Source organism: Varanus komodoensis, unplaced genomic scaffold, assembly GCF_004798865.1.
Source record: "Varanus komodoensis strain SLA01 unplaced genomic scaffold, ASM479886v1 scaffold19, whole genome shotgun sequence".
Classification (NCBI taxonomy): Eukaryota; Metazoa; Chordata; class Lepidosauria; order Squamata; family Varanidae; genus Varanus; species Varanus komodoensis.
The window spans coordinates 4,029,674-4,049,534 of NW_025335550.1; the positions used below are offsets into that span (position 1 = coordinate 4,029,674).

The 19,861-nt window shown below is 43.1% G+C and overlaps 1 protein-coding gene across 2 annotated transcripts in view; it reads right to left on the bottom strand.

Moving 5' to 3' along the window:
• ITFG1 (integrin alpha FG-GAP repeat containing 1) overlaps positions 1 to 19,861 on the bottom strand; it is a 104,299-nt gene that overhangs the window by 35,270 nt on the left and 49,168 nt on the right. For both annotated transcript variants that reach the window (XM_044427687.1, XM_044427688.1), the window contains exons 11-12: positions 3,312 to 3,462; positions 314 to 422 (exon numbers count right to left, since the gene is read on the bottom strand). In XM_044427687.1, the coding sequence (XP_044283622.1) occupies positions 314 to 422; positions 3,312 to 3,462 (260 nt within the window). The remainder of the gene's footprint in view (positions 1 to 313; positions 423 to 3,311; positions 3,463 to 19,861) is intronic.

The window sequence follows — 19,861 nt, forward strand, 5'->3', positions numbered from 1 at the left end:
AAGAAAAGTAATTAAATACAGGCACGGGCGAGTCCTTTGCCCCTTTTTGTACTTCTGAAATGCACGCAATGAAGAACTAAGTATCTACATTGGATGATTCAAGAAAGATAAGCCTAACATAGGAATAATGCAGATTATACTTTATTAGATTTCCTTAACCCTGTCCCCCACATGCACTTTCCAATAATGTTTCCTTTTTGCATCGTTAGTACACAAGCATATTTCTGATGTTCTCAGGCTTGGCATACAACTAGAAGCAGAATCAAATTTCTCCCCTAATAGCATGTTGATGCTTTCATAGTAAGCCACTTACCAATGACTTTAACAAAATAGGCATCCGCTTCAAAGTTATTTTTTAATGCGTGGATGGCAAGCTCTCGCTTAGAATGATCCTTACTGAGGACAATGATATCCAAGATTCCCTAAAGAAATAAACAGAATGGAACTAAGCATAAACGCATCACCTGAACAGCTCTAAAAGCGTGAGAACAAAACAAACACTCAGCAAGCATGCGAAGGGAACCGGAGGGGGGGTCCGCACATCACCTTCATCTTCCCCTGGCAATGCACCACCATATGGCCCCAACAAAAGACCCCCGTGGCCCTGTCAATGCAGCTCTTTAAAAGCAACCCAAAGTTTTGACAGCTGGCTGCCAAAGCACATTTTTCCTAAAAGGGAGTTGGATGCAGCTTTGCGGTTCCCGATGCAAGTAAGTCTTGGGAAAACAGGCAAAATTTGCCCTGGCCTGAGGAGTGTCAGGGGATCCCTGACATGGGCATGCTATGGATAAAGGGGTGTCGATGACATCTTACAGGCTCCAGGTTTCCCAAGTCATCATGCAAGTAAGTATCCAATGCTGACAGGCCACCAGTGTTTGCCAGGCTGTACTAAAGGCAGTGCGAGCACAATGGGAAGCAAGCACCGGACCCCACAAACCGGCACTGCAGAGACTTATGACCAAACAACTATTTTCCCTTTGTCTACGTTCTTTTTCTCCTCCATTTAGCACAGATCTGGTCTGCAGGCATCCGTTTTAGGTATAAAGTCATGTATTCTGGGCAATGCCATTCCATCCTTCATTATGTTTAACGGGAAGTGTGTCAGTTTTACGATTTCTCTGCAACAGGAAACACTGCTGTGCTAAGCAGATATTAGGTTTGTGTTTAACAATGCTTCAAAAGTGTCAAACTTCACCTCCAGATATTAGGGAACATGAAAACATTTTGAATGACTTATTTGGCAGAACATGCAGCAAAAATATGGAGATGTACTTTTCACCCTTGGAACTTCCTAATAAGCATGTCGCCTTGGGGAAAGGAAGTAAGGAATTATATCTAAAAGAAGGCGCTACGGAAGCACTGTGATTTGGAGTGTATGAAAGGACAGAGATGGTTAGAGGGTTCAAGAATGAGAGATTAAGACAAGGTGAAACTTGGCACTGGATGTAGACTGCCGGATGCAGTGTGTGCTCAGGTACGATGTGAGAATGAGTTATTGTGAATATCGGGAAGACAGAAGGTGAGAAATGTGGCTGGAATTTTGGGATTTTTGTTCACCTGTCTCGAAATGCAAATATCCTGAAATGGCCCCGGCAGTTCAAATCACAGGGGTGAGCAGCTCAGCTGTGGTCTCTGCGGGATAACTGCATAATCTATGCCCCACTGCTCTATACCAGTTGAACAACTGGAGGCACCTGCCTGTAATAATAAAAGGCCCTGTGGACACTGGGAACTCAGCCAGTCAGGCTGACTTGGATCTAGGAGCGAAGGATATAATGGCAGCTCTGCTGGATCCATCCTGCTGGCCCGTCTTCTGGCTCCAACACTGGGTGGTTACAAGCCACAGGCAGGCTATGGAAGTAACGACCTCTCTTCCCTGCTCAGCTGCTATTAAGAGCACACGCACTCTGGATGCAGCTATCATGGCTAATAGCCCCTATGAGACCGATCCTCCAAGATCTTGACCTTTAAAGCCCTTGATGGCTGGGAATCGACATACTTCAAAGACTGGCTCTGCTCATATGCATCCACTCACTAATTAAGATCTGGTTCAGGATCCCTGTCCAAATACCATGTTTGTGAGAAGTCAGATCAGCCACAGGGGGTGGGGGGAAAGACTCCTGGGTTGTAGAAAAGTCATCCTACCCAGAGAAAGTGTTTCATATGAAAATCTGGGTAGCCCTTAGGAAAGGCTACAGTAACTGTATTTTTCAAAAGGTTTGTGAGATGATAGGACTGGAACTGACCACTAATGCAACTTTTAATTTAAGTGTTTTGTCACTTCACTCTGCCTTTTTTTTTTTGAGTATTGTCAAAAGCCAACTTTAACCTATGGGGGCAGGGAATCACACTATTTTCCAAAACAAATCTAGATTCAAAACCCAATGGGGCCATGATGTCATTATACACATTTCTTTCTCTGGACTCAAGGTTCCCCACTTCTGCAACAGGAACAATGGCTTGCTGGTTGAAGGGTAGTCACAAAGGCTGCAAAAGCATGCATTTCCTGCATTCATACATTCAGCCCAGGAGGTGCACCTTAAAATATTGAGACACGTCTACAAATGGATGTGAAGGGACCCATGGTAAACAATAACATTGTGAGAATACAATAACAGTCCGAGAACATCATCTACAGAAAATCACATTTAGAGAAGGAATGGGTGCTTCCCCTACTTACATAATCTCTTGGTATTTTAGAGTATTTGTTTATATTTTAGTGCTGTTGTATTTTTTATTTTATCAGTTAAGAACTGAGGTTATATGAAGGTTACCGGCAGGTATTAGTGCAGGTGCTTTTTTGTTGATTGTTGTGATTTTATTATTGCGATGGTTGTCAAATTAATAGTATTTATTGTATTATGTATATGTTGGCTTATATAACAACTTGTAACCTGCCCTGAGAGGCAATTTGGATAAAGGGGTGGGGTAGAATTCTAATAACTAAAGAAATAATACTAAGAATGCCAATGAGGTTCCGTGTTTTAGAATACATTACTCAACCTTATTGTATGCTTGCACCTTAGGGAAATCCCACTCCTCAGTAAAGAAAAATAAAAGAAGACAAGATCTTTATTAACACAGATCTATTCAAAGCTGTTGAAATGAAGCATGACTGATCTCCATAAATCTCACTGGCTCTCTCTCCTGTTTCAAATGAATTGTTTTCAATTGATCCATTTGTTTTCATTAAGTGCTGAGGATCATCCGGTCAAAATACTCAGAAGCACGAGTTCGGAATGAAAGCTCAAACGAGAACAGGCAGACGGCAGTTACACAGGCAAGAAAGCAGCACAAACTGCTCGACTCACGTCTTCATAAATGTCAAAGAAGGTTGCCACCACGGCATCTTTGATCTGATTTAGATCGGAGAGCTCCCAGTAGACCTTAAACATACGACGTGCCCCCTCACAGCTTGCGTTGTTGCACTCGACATTCTGCAACAGGAAAGCTTGCTCGTTGCTGAAAAAGAAGGAAAGCAACACGTGGGAACTCAGTTCAATTTCCCTTCCCTTCCTCTTATAAGGTTGGCTGTCAGTTTGTACCTTTGGGGTTTAACACGCACACCCTTAGCCACTCATTCGCTTTTCTTTTCAGTCAAGCTCCACCCTCAAGGGTTGCTCCGCTGCTTGAGGGATGGATGGAGGGAATGCTGACCCCCCACTAACTGGGCCATCAGCCTCTCCTGTTGCTGCCTCAGCAGGTCAAGAATTGGGTCTTGCGACTGTTCCTCCGTCCACCTTGAAAACCCCTCTGCCCCGAGAAACTTCACTCAGGGAACACCTGCTCTCCCCCTTGCTCCTTTGCCCTCCTCAGAATCAGATTACTCCATCTGTAATGAGTGAGCCACTGGCTTACTCATGGGACAGACATCATCCTTGGGCTGTGCAGAATGGGAATGGCCAAATGGCCAGTCAAACAGAATTCCTCAGCCTGGTGCCCTCTAGCAGTTGTTCTGAGCTCCTGAGCTCCAGCCAGCATGGCCGGAAATGCCGGGCACTGTAGTCTGAAACATCTGGTGGGTTCCAGGTTGGGGAATAGAGCCTTCGAATTTTTCTTCAAATTTCTTTCAGCTCTCCAGGCACACATCTTGCAGCACGTAAGCGTGTTTTCAGTCTGCAGGCTCACTGAGGTAAGGCTCAGCCCCTCCTGTTTACCCTTAAAAGCATTGATATGCCCTGGTAATGCAATAATACTTATCAAAGTTATATACTTATGGGTAGGCCTGAGAGAAGATCATCACACATGACAATCCACATACCGTTCACAAGCTATTTTCTACCCAGAAAGGAACCTTTTAAGCTTGCAACTGCCACTCTTTGCCCTACTGGTGCCCAACACTGAGAATATATTATACTCCCATTTGCTTTTAGCTGCTGGGGAAAGCATTGGTTGGTAGTGAGGGTGGGTGGCAGTGCTGGTGGGGAAAGATCATTTGACTGGAATGAGGTCCTACAGAAGAGATGGATCAGAATGGCCTATCTAGGGTACAACGCCAAAGTCACCGTGTTTTCCCCTTTTCTGCCCCATTTCTCACTGAAGAAATGCTGTTCATTCATGGAGTGACTTCAGCAGATTTTATGGGGGATCAAGGGAGAACTTGACACAAGGATGCTGTTTTTGATGTAGCATCAACAGAATCAAGGTCTGCCTTCAAGTGAATATAGAAAGGTCCGCCAAGCCAAGTAGAGCTGAGGGCTACTTCACCAATTTTTCTGTGTGCGTGTGTGTGTTGAAAGGTCTTGAACACACACAGATAGAAAGCTTTACCTGCCAAGCCTTGCACTTTATATTGTTGCAAGCTTTGCTTCCTCCCTGCTGTGCAAAATCTTCAAATGTGTGATTCAGACATTTTCCTCTCTTCATTTTTAATGAAGCTTTTCATTGCCATCATAACAAGCTTATTCTTAAAACATTGCCTGAATATTTACATATTTATATCCTGTTTGAGTCACCACTATCGTTACATTGCACCTCCATTACTCCTCATTTTGTCTCAACCAAATATCAGCACAGATTCACCAGATTATTCCAATTTCTCCGTCATTTATGACTGTCCTTGTTTGGATACGACAAAAGAGGACATACTGTATGCTAAAAATTGCATAGAATTTTTCTCCTCCTCCTATGATACTTTACAAAGACCATTTGGAATTTTACAGATAAAATAATCAGAAACCCTTCTCTGCCCTATTTGGTAAGATACTACCATATGCCATTTTGACACTAGGATGCAAATTATTACCTTTTTCTTAGGGATGTGCAAAATGCTTTATTATGAATGATAGAAAAGGCAAACATTGATCTACCATTAGTATCGGGGCAGAGGTGGAGTTCATCTAATCTTATTCTCAAAATGTAGAGAAAAATCCCAGCAGTATAACCATTTTAGTTTGCTGCTGCAAAGACTAGTTGGTCTTGAGGCATCTTCAAGAATAATAGATTTTTAGTCTTTAAGACACTGCTAGAATCTTTTGCTTCATTCCTTGTGAAGTATGTTATCTTGGGAGGCAGATACCTGTTGAAGGTCACTCTGTGAACTGATTTGAACCCAGCTATGTTGGCACTTTTCAAATACTTCAATGCCTTTCACACAGAGAAGGACCAGGATCTCTTCTCAATCACCCCAGAGTGCAGGACACGGAATAATGGGCCAAAGTTACAGAAAGCCGGCTAGATACCAGGAAACATTTCCTGACTGTCAGAGCAATGTGGCACTGGACCTAGGGAGGCTGTGGGCTCTCCCACACAGGCGGTGTCCAAGGGGCAGTTGGAAAGTCACCTTGTCAGGGATGCTTTAACCTGGAGCCCTGCACTGAGCAGGGGCTGGACTTAATGGCCGTAGAGGCCCCTTCCAACGCCAATCCATGATTCCCAGGCCAATGAGGGCTCCATTTCCACCACAGTAGTGCCCTGTCAGTTCAATGCCATCGCAAAATAATTATCACAAGACAGAATACTCAAAACAAGGAATATATTTTACCTGTGAGGGAGCAGGGAGAACACTCTGCCCCAAGTGGCAGTTGCCCTGGGATTGCGGGATGGAAGGAAAACCTATTTTGGTCCCGTTCCACAACCAAAAGGCTTAGAACTACTGGGCTGTGTAAGTGCTGTAAGTCTCCCTAGAGATCTTATGATAGATACTGCTATCTAAGAGGACGATGCGCCTTCCATTGGTCAATTCACCTAGCCTATTCTTTTGCATATTATGGTCCACAATTTGGGGAAACATCTATGTATTTATTAGTCTGACAAATATACCTTTGGATTGTTTTACTGGTCACAGTATGAATCCCCAGAACTTGAATATTTGAATCTCCTCGCACCCATTCAGTGAAGAGCCCTCCTAGTAAACCTATACAAATGTGTCTCCCAAGAGGAGACACCTGGGACCAATTCGACCATTACAGCCCATGTTACAGCAGGGAGCCTGCTGGAGAAAGACGAAACACCGCGGTACTTTGGGAGGCGTCAGTAACATCTGAAAAGGGCTCACAGTCATCTGTCGGCACAAACATGGTTTGTGGGGCTGGTAGTGAGCCAGCAGTAATATCTATTTGTTCAGTGTTTCCTGCAAATCACACATTTTGATGGGGAAGCTCACATTTCTAGCAGAGGATGGTGAAGGATGATTAATCTAACAGGCCATGTTTTGTTGGAGGAGAGTCTTGTGAAGTATTGGTTGCATGCTATTACAAGAAATGGACTGTTGCAACTAAGAGCAAAAGTGTAAAATAAAAGATATTTGAACAAAGAAATGTAAAAATTCCTATTACTGAGTGCAACATGTATTTCTGCCATGGCTATGACATATAAAGCAACAGTAACATTACATGTTTTTCCTTTAATTGTTGGATGACTAAGTCATGTTTTCCAGTTTAATATCTCTCCCTCCCTCCCTTTGTGCGTGTGTGTGTGTGCGCGCACACTTATATTAGGTTGATCAAAACACGTAGTCTGAGATTTGGCAACAGGCCTTCTAGGGAACAGTGTCTGAGAAATCTCTCACTCTCGGTTTGCTCCAGAGCAAAATTACTCCAAATCATTTTTATCATGCAGCTTTCCTTGCTTTGTTATGGTATGATTCTTGCTATCATTATGTACAATGCTTTTGGTGCCCACACATCGAATGAACAATTGGCATGCTTTGTCCAGTGTGTTCTAAGGAAATCATTGTTTAAAAAGCATTAAAATTAGACATGCTTGGAAGAAAACCAGCATCCAGCTTCGCTCATGGTCAGAAACAGTAAGCTGGCATAAGAAGAGTATGAAGTCTCTTTATATAATACTTAGCCAGTAAATAGGAGCAATATTTACTCTGACTACAGCAGCTCTTCAAAATCTTGGACAACCCAATTCTGGGTGTCAATGCTGGGACTGAATCTAGGACTCAGACATAAAGCACACACTCTGCTTCGGAGCTACAGGCCCTCTGGGCCTCTTCCCACCTTGGGTGCTACAGCCTTCGAAGAAGATTCAGAGTCAGACTAGAAAGAGCTGATCTAGGACATGCGCAGAAGGCGGGAATTTCCTCATTTCTTCTGAATGGACAGAGGACTCTCTTCTAATGCTGCTGCAGAGGCCAGAAAGCATCACAGGTACAATGCCTCTATTACTGGAAAGCTCCTTTGCTTGGACTAACTGAGCTCTAAGCAGTTGAGAATCCCATGCTCTTAACTCTGCCTGAGATTTTGCTGCAGCCTGCCTTGGGAAAGGGGACTGCCGTCACTGATACAAGGGATGAGAGAGAACATTTGGATGCCTTTGAAAGGCATCCGAACCAGAAAGAGAGAATGTTTGGGTGCCTTTGGAGGACATTTTCCAGAGAATGTTTGGATGCCATTGCAGCCTTTTCTAGTAATGGCAAATGTTCTTCCGCACCCACACATCTCCCTACTCCAGAGAAGAACTCTCGCTCCAAACAGCAGCGCTTTGTATGTATGAGTCCTGTGTGGTGGGCTGGAGCCTTCTGGCCAGTCACGACAAGGTGTCGGAGAAGCTGTGGAGCCCCAACAGAACAGGCTGATTATGAGTGGGAGACCGTTCACGGGAAAGGTGCGACTAGCAGGCTGGTCCTGAAGACAGAGAAGCTCCAGCTGTGATTCTCCTTAGCAGACACTGGGAACATGGTTTGAAAAGACAGCCGTTGTCTGCCACTCCCTTCAAACACAAGGTGGTGAGAAAATTTAATTTACTACTGCCAGAAAAAGAAGTGTGTGTATCTACAGAGATAATACTAAGATGCGGAAATAAATCTCAGGCAAGTCAAGTTTGCAGACTATAGTAACGTGATAAAATGCTGAATTATGCTAATGTTTTCAGTCAATTTGAAAACAATTAACATGAAATACTGAGATATAGTTGAGCAACATAAATCTTGGGAAAGTGTTTTGATTTAGGAGTGAGGGGCACTGTCTGGTCAGCTCTGCTGCCAACCATCCCCTTCCTGTTTCTTCCTTTTCATTCTGTGCTTCTTGAAATAGCTGGGAGAAACCTGGCTGGCCCTCTTTCCTGAAGAAGGGGGGAAAGCATGATTGACAGGCCAAAGGGCTAGAGGAGGGGATCCCTGTTTCCCCAAACGGCCTGCAAGATACACGAGAGTATCATAAATTCCACAGCACACCGCAAATGCAGTATTTATAGCAGAGTTTTGCTCTGTACCGTTTTGTGGAATAGTAGACTAGAGTGTACCATTTCAGTGTATGGGAGGAACACCATTTCTCAGTGCTTCCCTATGTGAAAATTCCCTGCAAACAGAAAATCAGGAAAATAAGCAAAGGTCTTAATCTTTCTCTCTGATAGGTTATGCATTTTATTCTTTTTTATGGGTGAAGCTTTCAGCCTGTAATACTGGCCATTCCACCATTTAAATCTGTTTCATGTGTAGACACATTCCAAGGCTTAGCAACAATTCTCTGATGGTACCGCTGTACATATATTTACTTAGAAGTTGTTCTCATTGGGTTCAGTGGGATTACTCCCAGGTACAGAACTGCAGCCTGACTGATTCAGCTAATAGGAGTATATAAAATGTAATGCAAAATTGGTGTTGCTGTTGGAAATAAGTCATAATAAAATTTTCCTTTTAATTTTCAATATTCCAAATAAAAGATTAAGTCCCCACCTACCAATCACTGGACTTAATGATTTTACTTTAAAATAAAAACTCGCTGAACTGGTCAAAACCCTTCATGCACATTTTGAAAGAACAAAAATGCAACTATAAATCTGTTCAGAATGGAACAAGTAATTAAATAAGGCTTGACAGATGAATAAATGTGAAAGTCTGCCTCTTAATTAAGTGACTGTAATGCATTAATTCTGCCAATGAGTTACCTGAAGCTTTTCATTTTCTGTAACAGACTTGGCACAGGATAAGGCCATCGGTGCAGGATGAGGCTATTCATAACCATTAGTTATAATGGCTATGAATTACAGTATCGGGGGAAGAATGCCAGTGGCAAAGGTGCATAAAGGTCCCTGCTGCTTTCATGTCCTGCCCTTTGGCTCCCTGCAAATATTTTCCGGCTGCTGTGCAAGCAGAGGGCTAGATTAGATGGTCTCCGCCCTGGCCCAGCATGGCTCCTCTTAGGTCAAATCCTTATGAAACCCAGTCCCTGAAACTATGACTTCCAAATGAAAACCAGCTTCAGAACATGCCCTTCCCATGTCACGTCTTGATACGAACCACGGTTTTCCATTATACATGCAGCCGTGTAAACAGCCGTTCACACGAACCAGGTTCCATTGCGACTGTGCTGCCCACAGTTCACTTCACCAGGCTATTATGGCCTATATTGGTATTCATTTAGCGCAACAAGTATTATGATCCTCATCATTAATATTAAATTAACTTTATACCACTCCAGAGCCGATGCTCTCTGGGAAGATTACAACAGCACCATAAAAACGCAATGTAGAATGCACCGAATTAACATGTGCTTCAAATAAAGCATACAACACAACATTTAAAATCAAATTTAAAACAGATATTTCAAACATTACAATAACTTAGAAGAGAATCTTAAGGCCTGTTTAGCAACTGTCAAGCTGCAGTAAACTGATTGAATGCCCTGAGGTAGAGGACAGTCTTTACCTTGGAGCAAAAAGGTAGCTGGTGGCTGGTGGGGGCTGGGCTTCAGTGGCAGCTCGTTCTATAACTGGGGGCGGGGAGACCACTGAAAGGTCCTCCTCCTTGTTGCCATCAACCAAGCCTTCCCTGGAGATGGATCTGAGGCAGGCCCCAGAACTGGGTTGCAGTGTGTGGGTAGAGGGAGGTTGGGAGAGCATTCCATCAGGTACTGTGGTCCCAGGCTGAGTAGGTTTTACCGGATTTGAAGCATACAGGCAACCACCACAAGCAAGCCAGAATAGATGTTATATGCTCAGACTGACTGGTCCCTGTTATAAATCCGGCTGCTGCATTTTGCACAAGCTGCACCTTCCAAACAGTCTTCAGGGGCAGCCCCACGTAGACTGCATTGCTGTAATCTATTTTAGAGCTTACCAGAGCACTGGTCACTGATAGCGGGCTATCTCTGTCCAGACAGGGGCATAAGCTGAGCCACCAGCTGAAACTGGTAGAAGACGCTCCAAGCCACTGAAGTCACCAGGGCCTCAAGTGACAAAGATGGCTTAGGGAACATCCCCCAAGCTACGAACCTGCTCCTTCCAGGGGAGGGCAGCCCCATCAATAACAGGTTGCGTTCCCTCCAGCTGGTCAGAAGAACTGCCCACTAACAGCATTTCAGTCTTGACTGGGCTGAGCCCCAGTACAAAGGATTGAGCTTGTCTGGAAAGGGCTTGGAAAACTTGGTCAATATTGGAAGGGGAAGAGAGGAGAGTAGCGTGTGCTCAGTCAGAGGCTGACCCACAAGGTGCAAACCATGATTCGGAAAGAGCACGTCTTAAACCTGCATGGTCTTATGAAAGAAACTTATTCCAGCCATGGACACTGCATCTGTACTTCTGCATGCGCTCATCCACTGAAATATTATGCTTACCCCCCACCCAGTAACTTTCCTAGGAAATAAATCAAAATCGCTGGAACAGCCTCAAATCGTATTATAAGCATTCCTTCCATACAGTGCTTGAGAATAATAATACGAAGCAGCAAGCTACTCTGAATCCATTTTGGAAGATGATGGTAGAAGTGTATAATTAAGTCCCTTCTGTGTCACAAGGCCATTCTATGCATCAGCGGGGTCCCAGATGAATAAAAATCTAGAGGCCCCCCTTCTAATTCTACTCTGTTACAGATCCTAGCAATTAAGAACAAGGCTTCCTGGACTAGCAGAACAGGCTTAAGCCAAACATTTGCAAAAAAAAGCTCTTATCACTTAATCACAGTAATCAATCAGTGAAATTAGATCGGTGGTTACTAGTATTAAAAGCTGGGAGGGTTAGAACTAAATGGCTGGCTTCAATTCATGATGTAACCCTAGCAACTAGCATGATGTTTCTTCCCCCTCTTCCCCTTTTGTTGCAATTTCTTGATGAGTCATCTAATAAGGTTAACAGAAATGAGCTTCGGGATAATTCGACGTCCCTGATATACTAAAATGCAGCAACAGAGATCCAGACAGCACCAATCAGTTCCTGAAGGAACTATGCTCCAACTTGCACATCCCTGCTCACTTTGATGGGCAGGAAATGCCCTGCGTCGCATGCCGGGGTGGGGGCTGACTGGCACGCAACACTGAGCTTCCTACCTTTCTCTAATGCACTCCCCTGGGAGAGCTGCCTGGTCCCCTCCCTACACGCCTGCCAGCGGCAAGCGAAAATGGGCTGGCTTTTAAAAGCGTTTCCTTCTGACTGGTGCATGTGTACTTGGAAATGCTTTTAGCATGGTGCACTTTTGGGTTGGTGGACTCTTTTGAGTCCTCGAGTTGCTTCTTTGTTTTAACGCTCTATTCATTTGGTATGAGTCTTGTCTGTCCTTTAATTGCACGGTGGACTGAGTGCCATCGGACAGACCCGATGGCTTTCAAATGGTTGGGCTGAAAATACTTTCTCTGAAAACCAATAAAAACAACAACACGATAATTTCTTTCCTCTGTATAGCACCAATAGAAAACAAACAACATTTTTCTTTCATTTCTTATCCTCTCTCTCCTGTCCCCTCAGATTCAGGTGGTGAGCAGTGACTGGGCTGTAGCCCAAATCGAGAGTCACGGAGAAAAACGCTGAAGACTCATCTCTGGCCTCCAAACACATACGCTGAAGACTGGCTAGCCATGGAGTGTATTGTCCCCCCACCCCAAAAACCGAGGGGTTGAAAGAATAGTGAAAAATCTTCCTTGAACTGATTATATGTTAATATTAACCTGGAGGAGAGCATGGCTGGCTGGTGAACTGAAAAGGAGCACTCCTACAAAGAAAGGAAGATATACTGCAACCTTCTGTTGCAGGTCTCATTCTTCTTTTTAATAGCAGAGACCTGTGAGAACCTGCACACTGATCAGGGCGCATTACATGTTCTTAGTGAAATTGCTGTGCAGAAAAGAATCTTCTGTGGATAAGGTAGCAGGCATGTACAGTCTTCTATACTTGCATAGGTATTTTTCTGCCAGCAACAGAATCTCCCATGTACTTTTCGGTTTGAAGAATGCCAGCTGGTTGTTGCTGAAGATTCAAGACCAAAATACAAGTCAGGCTGGCTGCAAACCATGAAGAGGAGGCTCAGCTGAACAGAATCGCCATGTCTAACACCAGAAGGCCATCTGCTTCATCCCAAGACTGGGTATTTAAAGCCCTAAACGGCTTGGGTCCTGGCTACCTGAATGAGCGCTTACGTCCGTATATGCCCGACCGCCCTTTGAGATCTGCGGGACAGTCCCTTCTCCGGGAACCCTCCATGAAAGAAATTAGGAGAGTAAGTACTCGGAGGAGGGCTTTCTCTGTGGTGGCGCCCAACCTATGGAATTCACTCCCCAAAGAGGTCCGCCTGGCACCGTCGTTACTGGTTTTTCGGCGCCAGGTAAAGACCTTTTTATTTAAACATCATTTTAATTGTTAAAACATATGAACTGGCCAGGGCAACTTCTTCTTCCTTCTCTTTCTCCTCCTATATTTTTATTTACTTAATTTATACTGATAATTTTAATCTTATATTTGTAAATCAATGTATTTTTTTGTATTTTTGTATTTAATGGCAATTTATTATGTGCTATTGTATTTCAATGTATTTTATCGTGTTGTAAGCCGCCCCGAGGTTTCGGCAAGGGGCGGCATAGAAATGTTATAATAATAATAATAATAATAATAATAATAATAATAATAGACTCCTATGCTGATTGTACCTTTAAGTTGTTTCATATCAACGTTTCCTGGGCAAAACGACTTGTTTCTTAAGTTCACTATGCAACACATCTACTGAATTTGGGTTTGTTGACTGCCAAACCACCAAATATTTTTCTCCCTCTTGATACATTCTGATAAAAAATGGGGGGGGGGGATACTGCAAACAACCTGTACAACAGCAGTTGTGACAATCTCAGCAAGTCTGAAACATTTAATAGCAAGAATAAGGAGTTCTGTTCTCATTCCCTTGGTGGTATTGAACTCATCAGAACTAAAGCGAATCCTTATTTTACATCAAAATGATGTTCCAAACATGCACCCAAAAAGGTTCATACATATATTAAAAAGACACTTGGCACTGAAAGCTTTGGGCATTCAGAGAAGTAAGAGGATAATGCCCTTTCCATCCATCCTTGTGCTTAAGTAGTGGCCTGGCTCTAGAACACACAGTGACTCTCACATCCATTGATTTTAAGCCCACCTCTACATGACCAATTTTATAACAATCACAATAACTGCAGTTTAATATTGTAACAGTTAAGTACTGTCAATATATTTTCTCTCTAAAATGGCATGCTAAGTGTTTCGTGTTCAGAGCCTCCCCTGCCAATTATCAGCTCAGATTTTACAAGAATTTATAAATATTTATAACTACCTTTGGCAGTTCGTTTGCCACTGGGGGAAATCTGATTTTATTTTAAACAGCCACCCTTTCTGAGAGTTCCTGTGGTTAGCCAAGGCTCCTCCTTTGAGCAGTTAGAGCCACAGTACGTTTTCCTTGCAAAACCTTCTTTATTGTTCCCAAGGACTAACCATCCAGAATGGTTCTCTGTGCACGCACAGGGCAGTTTGTTGAACCCAATCTAACATTCCCCTCCAGGAACTCTCTTTATGAACATGCCTGGGCATGATCCGCTTGAGAGAGGCTCTCTGTAGGCAAGCACGCCTCCTCTCCCCGTGCTGCCCATTCAATTTGACCTCCCTCTTCTGACACCTCGCTGTGGGGTCAAGAGTGGGGTGAGGGGGAGGCCTGACTTGTGCCTGAGAATTCCTCATCCTCAAAGACTTGTCCCACTGGTTGTACATCTTGGTCGTTCCCAGAAACTGCCTGGCTCGTAAAGCACCTGGCCTTAAGATAATCACCTCCTTTTCCATCCTGACCTAACCCATCTGCCCCAATTTCACTGTAAGATGTTTCATGTTCTGGTTCTGAAGGATCTTCTGGGATGCAGCCGGCAGTTCGTGAAAACAATAGCCTGTGGCCACCGCCCTTCTCACTCCCAACAGTTATCGACATATGTAGAATACTTGACTCTGTTTTTCCTCTGCAGATGCCCAGACGCACTAGCAGAAATAGTGAAGTTACATTTTAAAAACTGAGATTCTAATAAATATAAATGCTTTAAGAAAATATAGAAAACTATAAAGGGGAGAGGGAAGAACCAAGGCAGATTCTGGAGTGGGTATCACTCTTCTGCGAACAATGGCCAATCGGCCCAGAGGTGTGCCCTCCCAGAATCCGGGGGAACACAAACATTTGCCAAAATGCTTTAAAGAGAGGTATCTCATGCATTAGTTACATATAATTGTTTATTTTCTCCCAGGATGCCATTCGTTGTTTTTCCTTTTTGTCTTCTATCCCTGCTCCATCCACACCCATCAAGGAATTCATCTTCATTCTACTCCCTGCCTTCTTTGCTGCCTGCCTGTTAAAATGGGCTGACATCTCCGTGCAATGATCTTCAATTAAGCAGTGTGTACAATTACTCCTTAAAAGTCAGAACGATTTGTCTCCTTGAAAAGTCACTTGCTTTCTTAAAAGCTTTAAACTTGAACTAACAGTAAAGTACTCATTAATAGACAATTCTTAACTGAACTGTGACATCACCCAGAATTAAGAAAAATGTATCTGGTTTCTTCTGCACTTACACAGGAATGCCTATTGGGGAGTTTCTTTGTTGATTACGATCAGCAAGCTCTTTCAGCCAACACATGCCTTTCAAGAAGAAATGGGCCAGTATTATAGATAAAACACCGCCACATACGCAAACATGATACAGCTCTTTGCAATTGTAAAGACCTACTTGTCAACTCAGACATGAGTGTCACGCCGCCGATTCATGCATCTAGCATGAAAGGAACCAGGAACAAAGGCAGCTAATCATATCCCGACATCTATCACAAACGCTGATTTATGCCGAAGGTAAAGATGCCTTATAACATAAACTTTCAGACTCCGGATGAGCAAGCTCATTTTGCTGATGCTTTGTGATGCATTCATCTACAGATGGGCAACCTGTAGCTGAAGCACATTTTGAGGAACAGCTTTCACATTTTTCTTTTGCAACCATCAAGAACATTTGTTTCTAAAGAAGCACCACTGATAAACACCACTTGCCAAACAAAGGCTGAAGGTCGCCTGTGCTGCATCCTCTCCTGGAGGCAGGACAGGCCGTCAATTCTCCCACTGTCCGAAATTTCTGCTAATGGCCAGGAGCCAAGCTTAATTCATCAAGGAGACAAATTCTATCTTAATTCTATCTATCTATCTATCTATCTATCTATCTATCTATCTATCTATATTCTATCTATCTTACTAGATAGAAATTCTTCACCATGGAGCACTTTTCTGAATGTTTCAAGGAATCCCAGCACCTACCCTGTTCAGCATCATGGCTGACACATGGGCAGCTGATTGTCTGGGTACCACTTGGTTCAGAGGAGCGATTCTTCTCCTAATGCTGTTTTCTTTAGTTGCAGCATGAAGTACCTCTGGTTCTGAAGGCACAGCACCATGGGATGTGAAGAGAGTCACAGCTTTGGCTGGGATACTGGTTAAGCATCACTTTGCTCAGACAAGCATGTGAAATATCAGTTACCAAGCCACTGAACTAGAGCCCTACATGCCACTGATAATCAAGTCAAGCTGTGACAACCCAGATTCAGGCTGGACATCAGGAAAAGCTTCTTCCCTGTCAGAGCAAGACGTCAGTGGAACCAGCTGCCTGGAGAGGTGGGCGGCTCTCCCACACTGAAGACCTTCAAAAAGAAATTTGACAGCCATCTGAGTGGGATGGTGTAAGTTGGTGCCCTGCAACAGCAGGGGGCTGGACCCGATGGCCTTCATGGCCCCTTCCAACTTTACTATTCTATGATTCTACGATATACAACCAAGCACAAGATGCTCTGAAGCATGGGCTCACCTGTAGAGTGCCAGCAGCTGTTTTTTGCCAGTCGGATGCAATTTGTTGGGAAAGCATGTAGAGCAGGGTGCACCTGATTACACAAAGCGAATGAAGCACTGCAGACCTTTTGCAGGTTTCTGTGCCGGACATGTAACCCAGCACCTGAAATGTTTTCCACAAGTGAGCTGACCTCTTCAGCGTGCACATTTTAGACAGCAGTGACATTTAGGCGTGCAGTTTTCAATCTGACTGATAGACTGCCGTGGGTTCTGGTTCCAGTTCCAATATTCCGAACGTGCTTTTACTGATAAGCATGATCGGAATGGTTTTTAGCAAGAACTAAAAGGAATGTCATAAACTTAATGGCAATGAATTGCAGGATGAGGAGTCTGAGGAGGAGAAGATATTTACTGCTCTTTTTATTTTCTGGGCATTCATGTATCATTTATATTTGTGGATTGTATCATTATCCTTTTAATTTTTAATATTATGCGGTGAATAATTATAATAAGCCTTTTTTTAAAGCATAGTTTGCTGCTGATAGCTTGCCAAGGTGAAAACCAAAGAAGCGTGTGCATTTCAGCTTGTGCGTATGACTAAGTATCTTCTCTAGATCATCCTGGACATGCATATCCAGAGCAGCTAAAGCTGCAGCACCAGCGTGACCACCGATAATAGATATATACATATTCCCCCTAAAAAGCTTCACTTAATCAGAGTCTCTGCATGTTGGAATGTTAATACTAATATTAACTTCACCTTTTGACCCTGTTAGCAACATTGCCTTTGCATTTTATACAGCAGTTCTGTAACATCACGTTGAAAATGGCTCTGCAAATTCAGTTTTCCTTTCTGAAGGCTTGAGGTGACCATGAGTTCCAAAACCGTTTTTTAAAATAAAAACCGAATACTTAAAAGGACTGGCCGGCAGCAAGTCCTTCCTGTTAGAAACTAGAATTATAAGTGTTTCTGTTCATACTTTCGAAACAGGTCAAGCAGCAGCACTGCCGAGCCATTTCTTATCTAAGATCCTGTGCTTGAGGAAATAAATGGTTGTTCAGGAAAGCGGGCAAATATAATGCTGCATGGAAGGGTGGGAAGAAGTCAAAATCTGTAACGGAAATCGCATCAGAACATTATCCTCAGTCTTCAGGTTTCCATTCTGGAAGACTGTTTCCAACCAGTGGCAATGTACTACTCTTGTGTCAGAACCATGTGCTGCAAATCCTTATGCTATTTAGCTCATAGATGAGCAACTGAAGTTGAAGAGTGTGCTACATCAATGCACAGAAAGGCAATTCTCTCTGCTCATGCCAAATATGATAGGAAAGGTACATTTTCTTTCTGATGTATATGACCATTTTGGTGTGATTCCCCTTTGACTCCTAAGATTTAGACTCCCCAATAGCTAAATCTGGCAATACTCAAGTACAGTCTTGTCTATTGTGTAAATCTGGGTCACACAATACCGAGGAAATTTGAACATTTAAAATTAATTTTTATTCATTTGAAAATGAATTTTAGCTGTTTGCATCTTTGGTGTTCCTGGAAGAACTAATTAACTAAAGCCCACAGTAATTTGGAGAGGGAAGTATCATTTAACATGAAGTATCATTTTATGATACTTGAGCTAAAAAGAACATTAATAGCTACTACAATGGAAATTAGACTCCACTGTCAGCTTCTTCCCAATCTCCGTTACAAGCCAGCCTCCCACACACACAGTTCAAAATTATTATAAAGACGAAATTTACTCTCAGGAGGGCAAATTGGGACTAGGCCTTCCCACACACACGTGGGCATGGTTGTGAGTTGATTGTGGATCAGTTAAATCATTTTCAGCAGGAGCTTCTTAATCAGTTACCTATTTTCCCTCCAGTGAGTACCTATGAAGTCAGTGAGAAAAATCAAGCTGACACCTACCTAAAGTTCAACATTTTGTAAGACATGGGCCTATTAAAACAGCTCCAATGAATTAAATCTGGATGAGCAAATTGACTATTAGTATAGACAGAATAAAAAGCTGCTGTCTCTATATACTGCTAGCCTTGAAAAATCATGCTAAAAGAAAATGTTATCTGCTATGTAGGGAAGGATTCTTCTTAGATTCTGTAATGCTGTCTTTACAGCAGAAAGGTCACAATTCAGAAAGTTAAAGAGTGGGATTGAGAGACAGGATTAGAGAAGATGGCAAAGATTGAACTATGGATGTGGGGCAAGATGCTCAGGTGCGAAGCAGCAGCAGCAGGCTGGGTCTTCGCTTGCCTGTGCCATGTCATGCACTTCCAGGAGTCTAGCTGGCCAGGAGAACCCGTTTTTGCTTGTGTTTGCTGTGTCCTCCTCATGCTTTTTGACAAACTCCCACTCGGCTTTGATATGCATCTCAAGAAAGGCTGTTTCCTTGCCACTCTTCCAGAAAGCCCAGTCTTATGGAATGCCTAGGTGATAGTTGTCCCATGGATGGCTTCTCCCATCTCAGCTGCAGATCCCTCAGAATTACCACCGGCCTCTCGGTTGCTTCTTTGACTAATGCCCTCTTTACCTGTTCACTGAATTTGGATGGACAACCTTCTCTTGGCAAAGCTGCCATTGGGCCATATTCTGTCCACTTTGTAAGAATGGATTTAACAGTGCTCCAGAAGCATCTCATAATTTGGGACACTAATAACTCAACTCTGATGGTTGTTTTTGCACAAATTTCTCCCAGAGTTGTTTTAATAGTGCCTTGCTCTTCATGACGGTTTGTTCAGATCCAGTGAACTCTGGGGCCTTCCTTAACCATTTGCATTTAATCTGAGATTATGTGGCACTGGAATTTTGCACACAGGTGGACTCAACGATTTCCAGTATGTGAATTTTGCAGGCAGAAAGAGCTTATTTAGGGATGCCACAGCAAAAGGGGTGAATGCCTTAAGCGGCATTTTAACTGTTAATATTATTGGATTTTATCTGGCCAAGGCGGCTTATTTTATATTGTATTTTTGTATTTTTAATTTAATGTTTATATTTTTGATTTAATATTATAATTATTTTAATTTACTGTGGTAAGCCGCCCCGAGGCTTCGGCGAATGGGGCGGCATAAAAATGTTTTAATAAATAAATAAAATAAATACCTATGCAACCAAAAAGTGCCACTTTGTATTTGTTTGCTTAACTTCCGTGCCACACAAATACTGTGCCCCTTTCAGTGCTGAGCATCTTGTGCACGTCGAGTGGTAACAATGCCAGTTAAGCTCATTTCAATTCCAGGTTGTAACAAGTCAAAGGGGGTGGATACTTCTGGGAGGCATTGAATGGCTGACAGCAGCATTCCTGCATAAGAGGGCAAACGGTAGAGGACCCCATGCCCCCCTTTCATACACTTTATGCACCG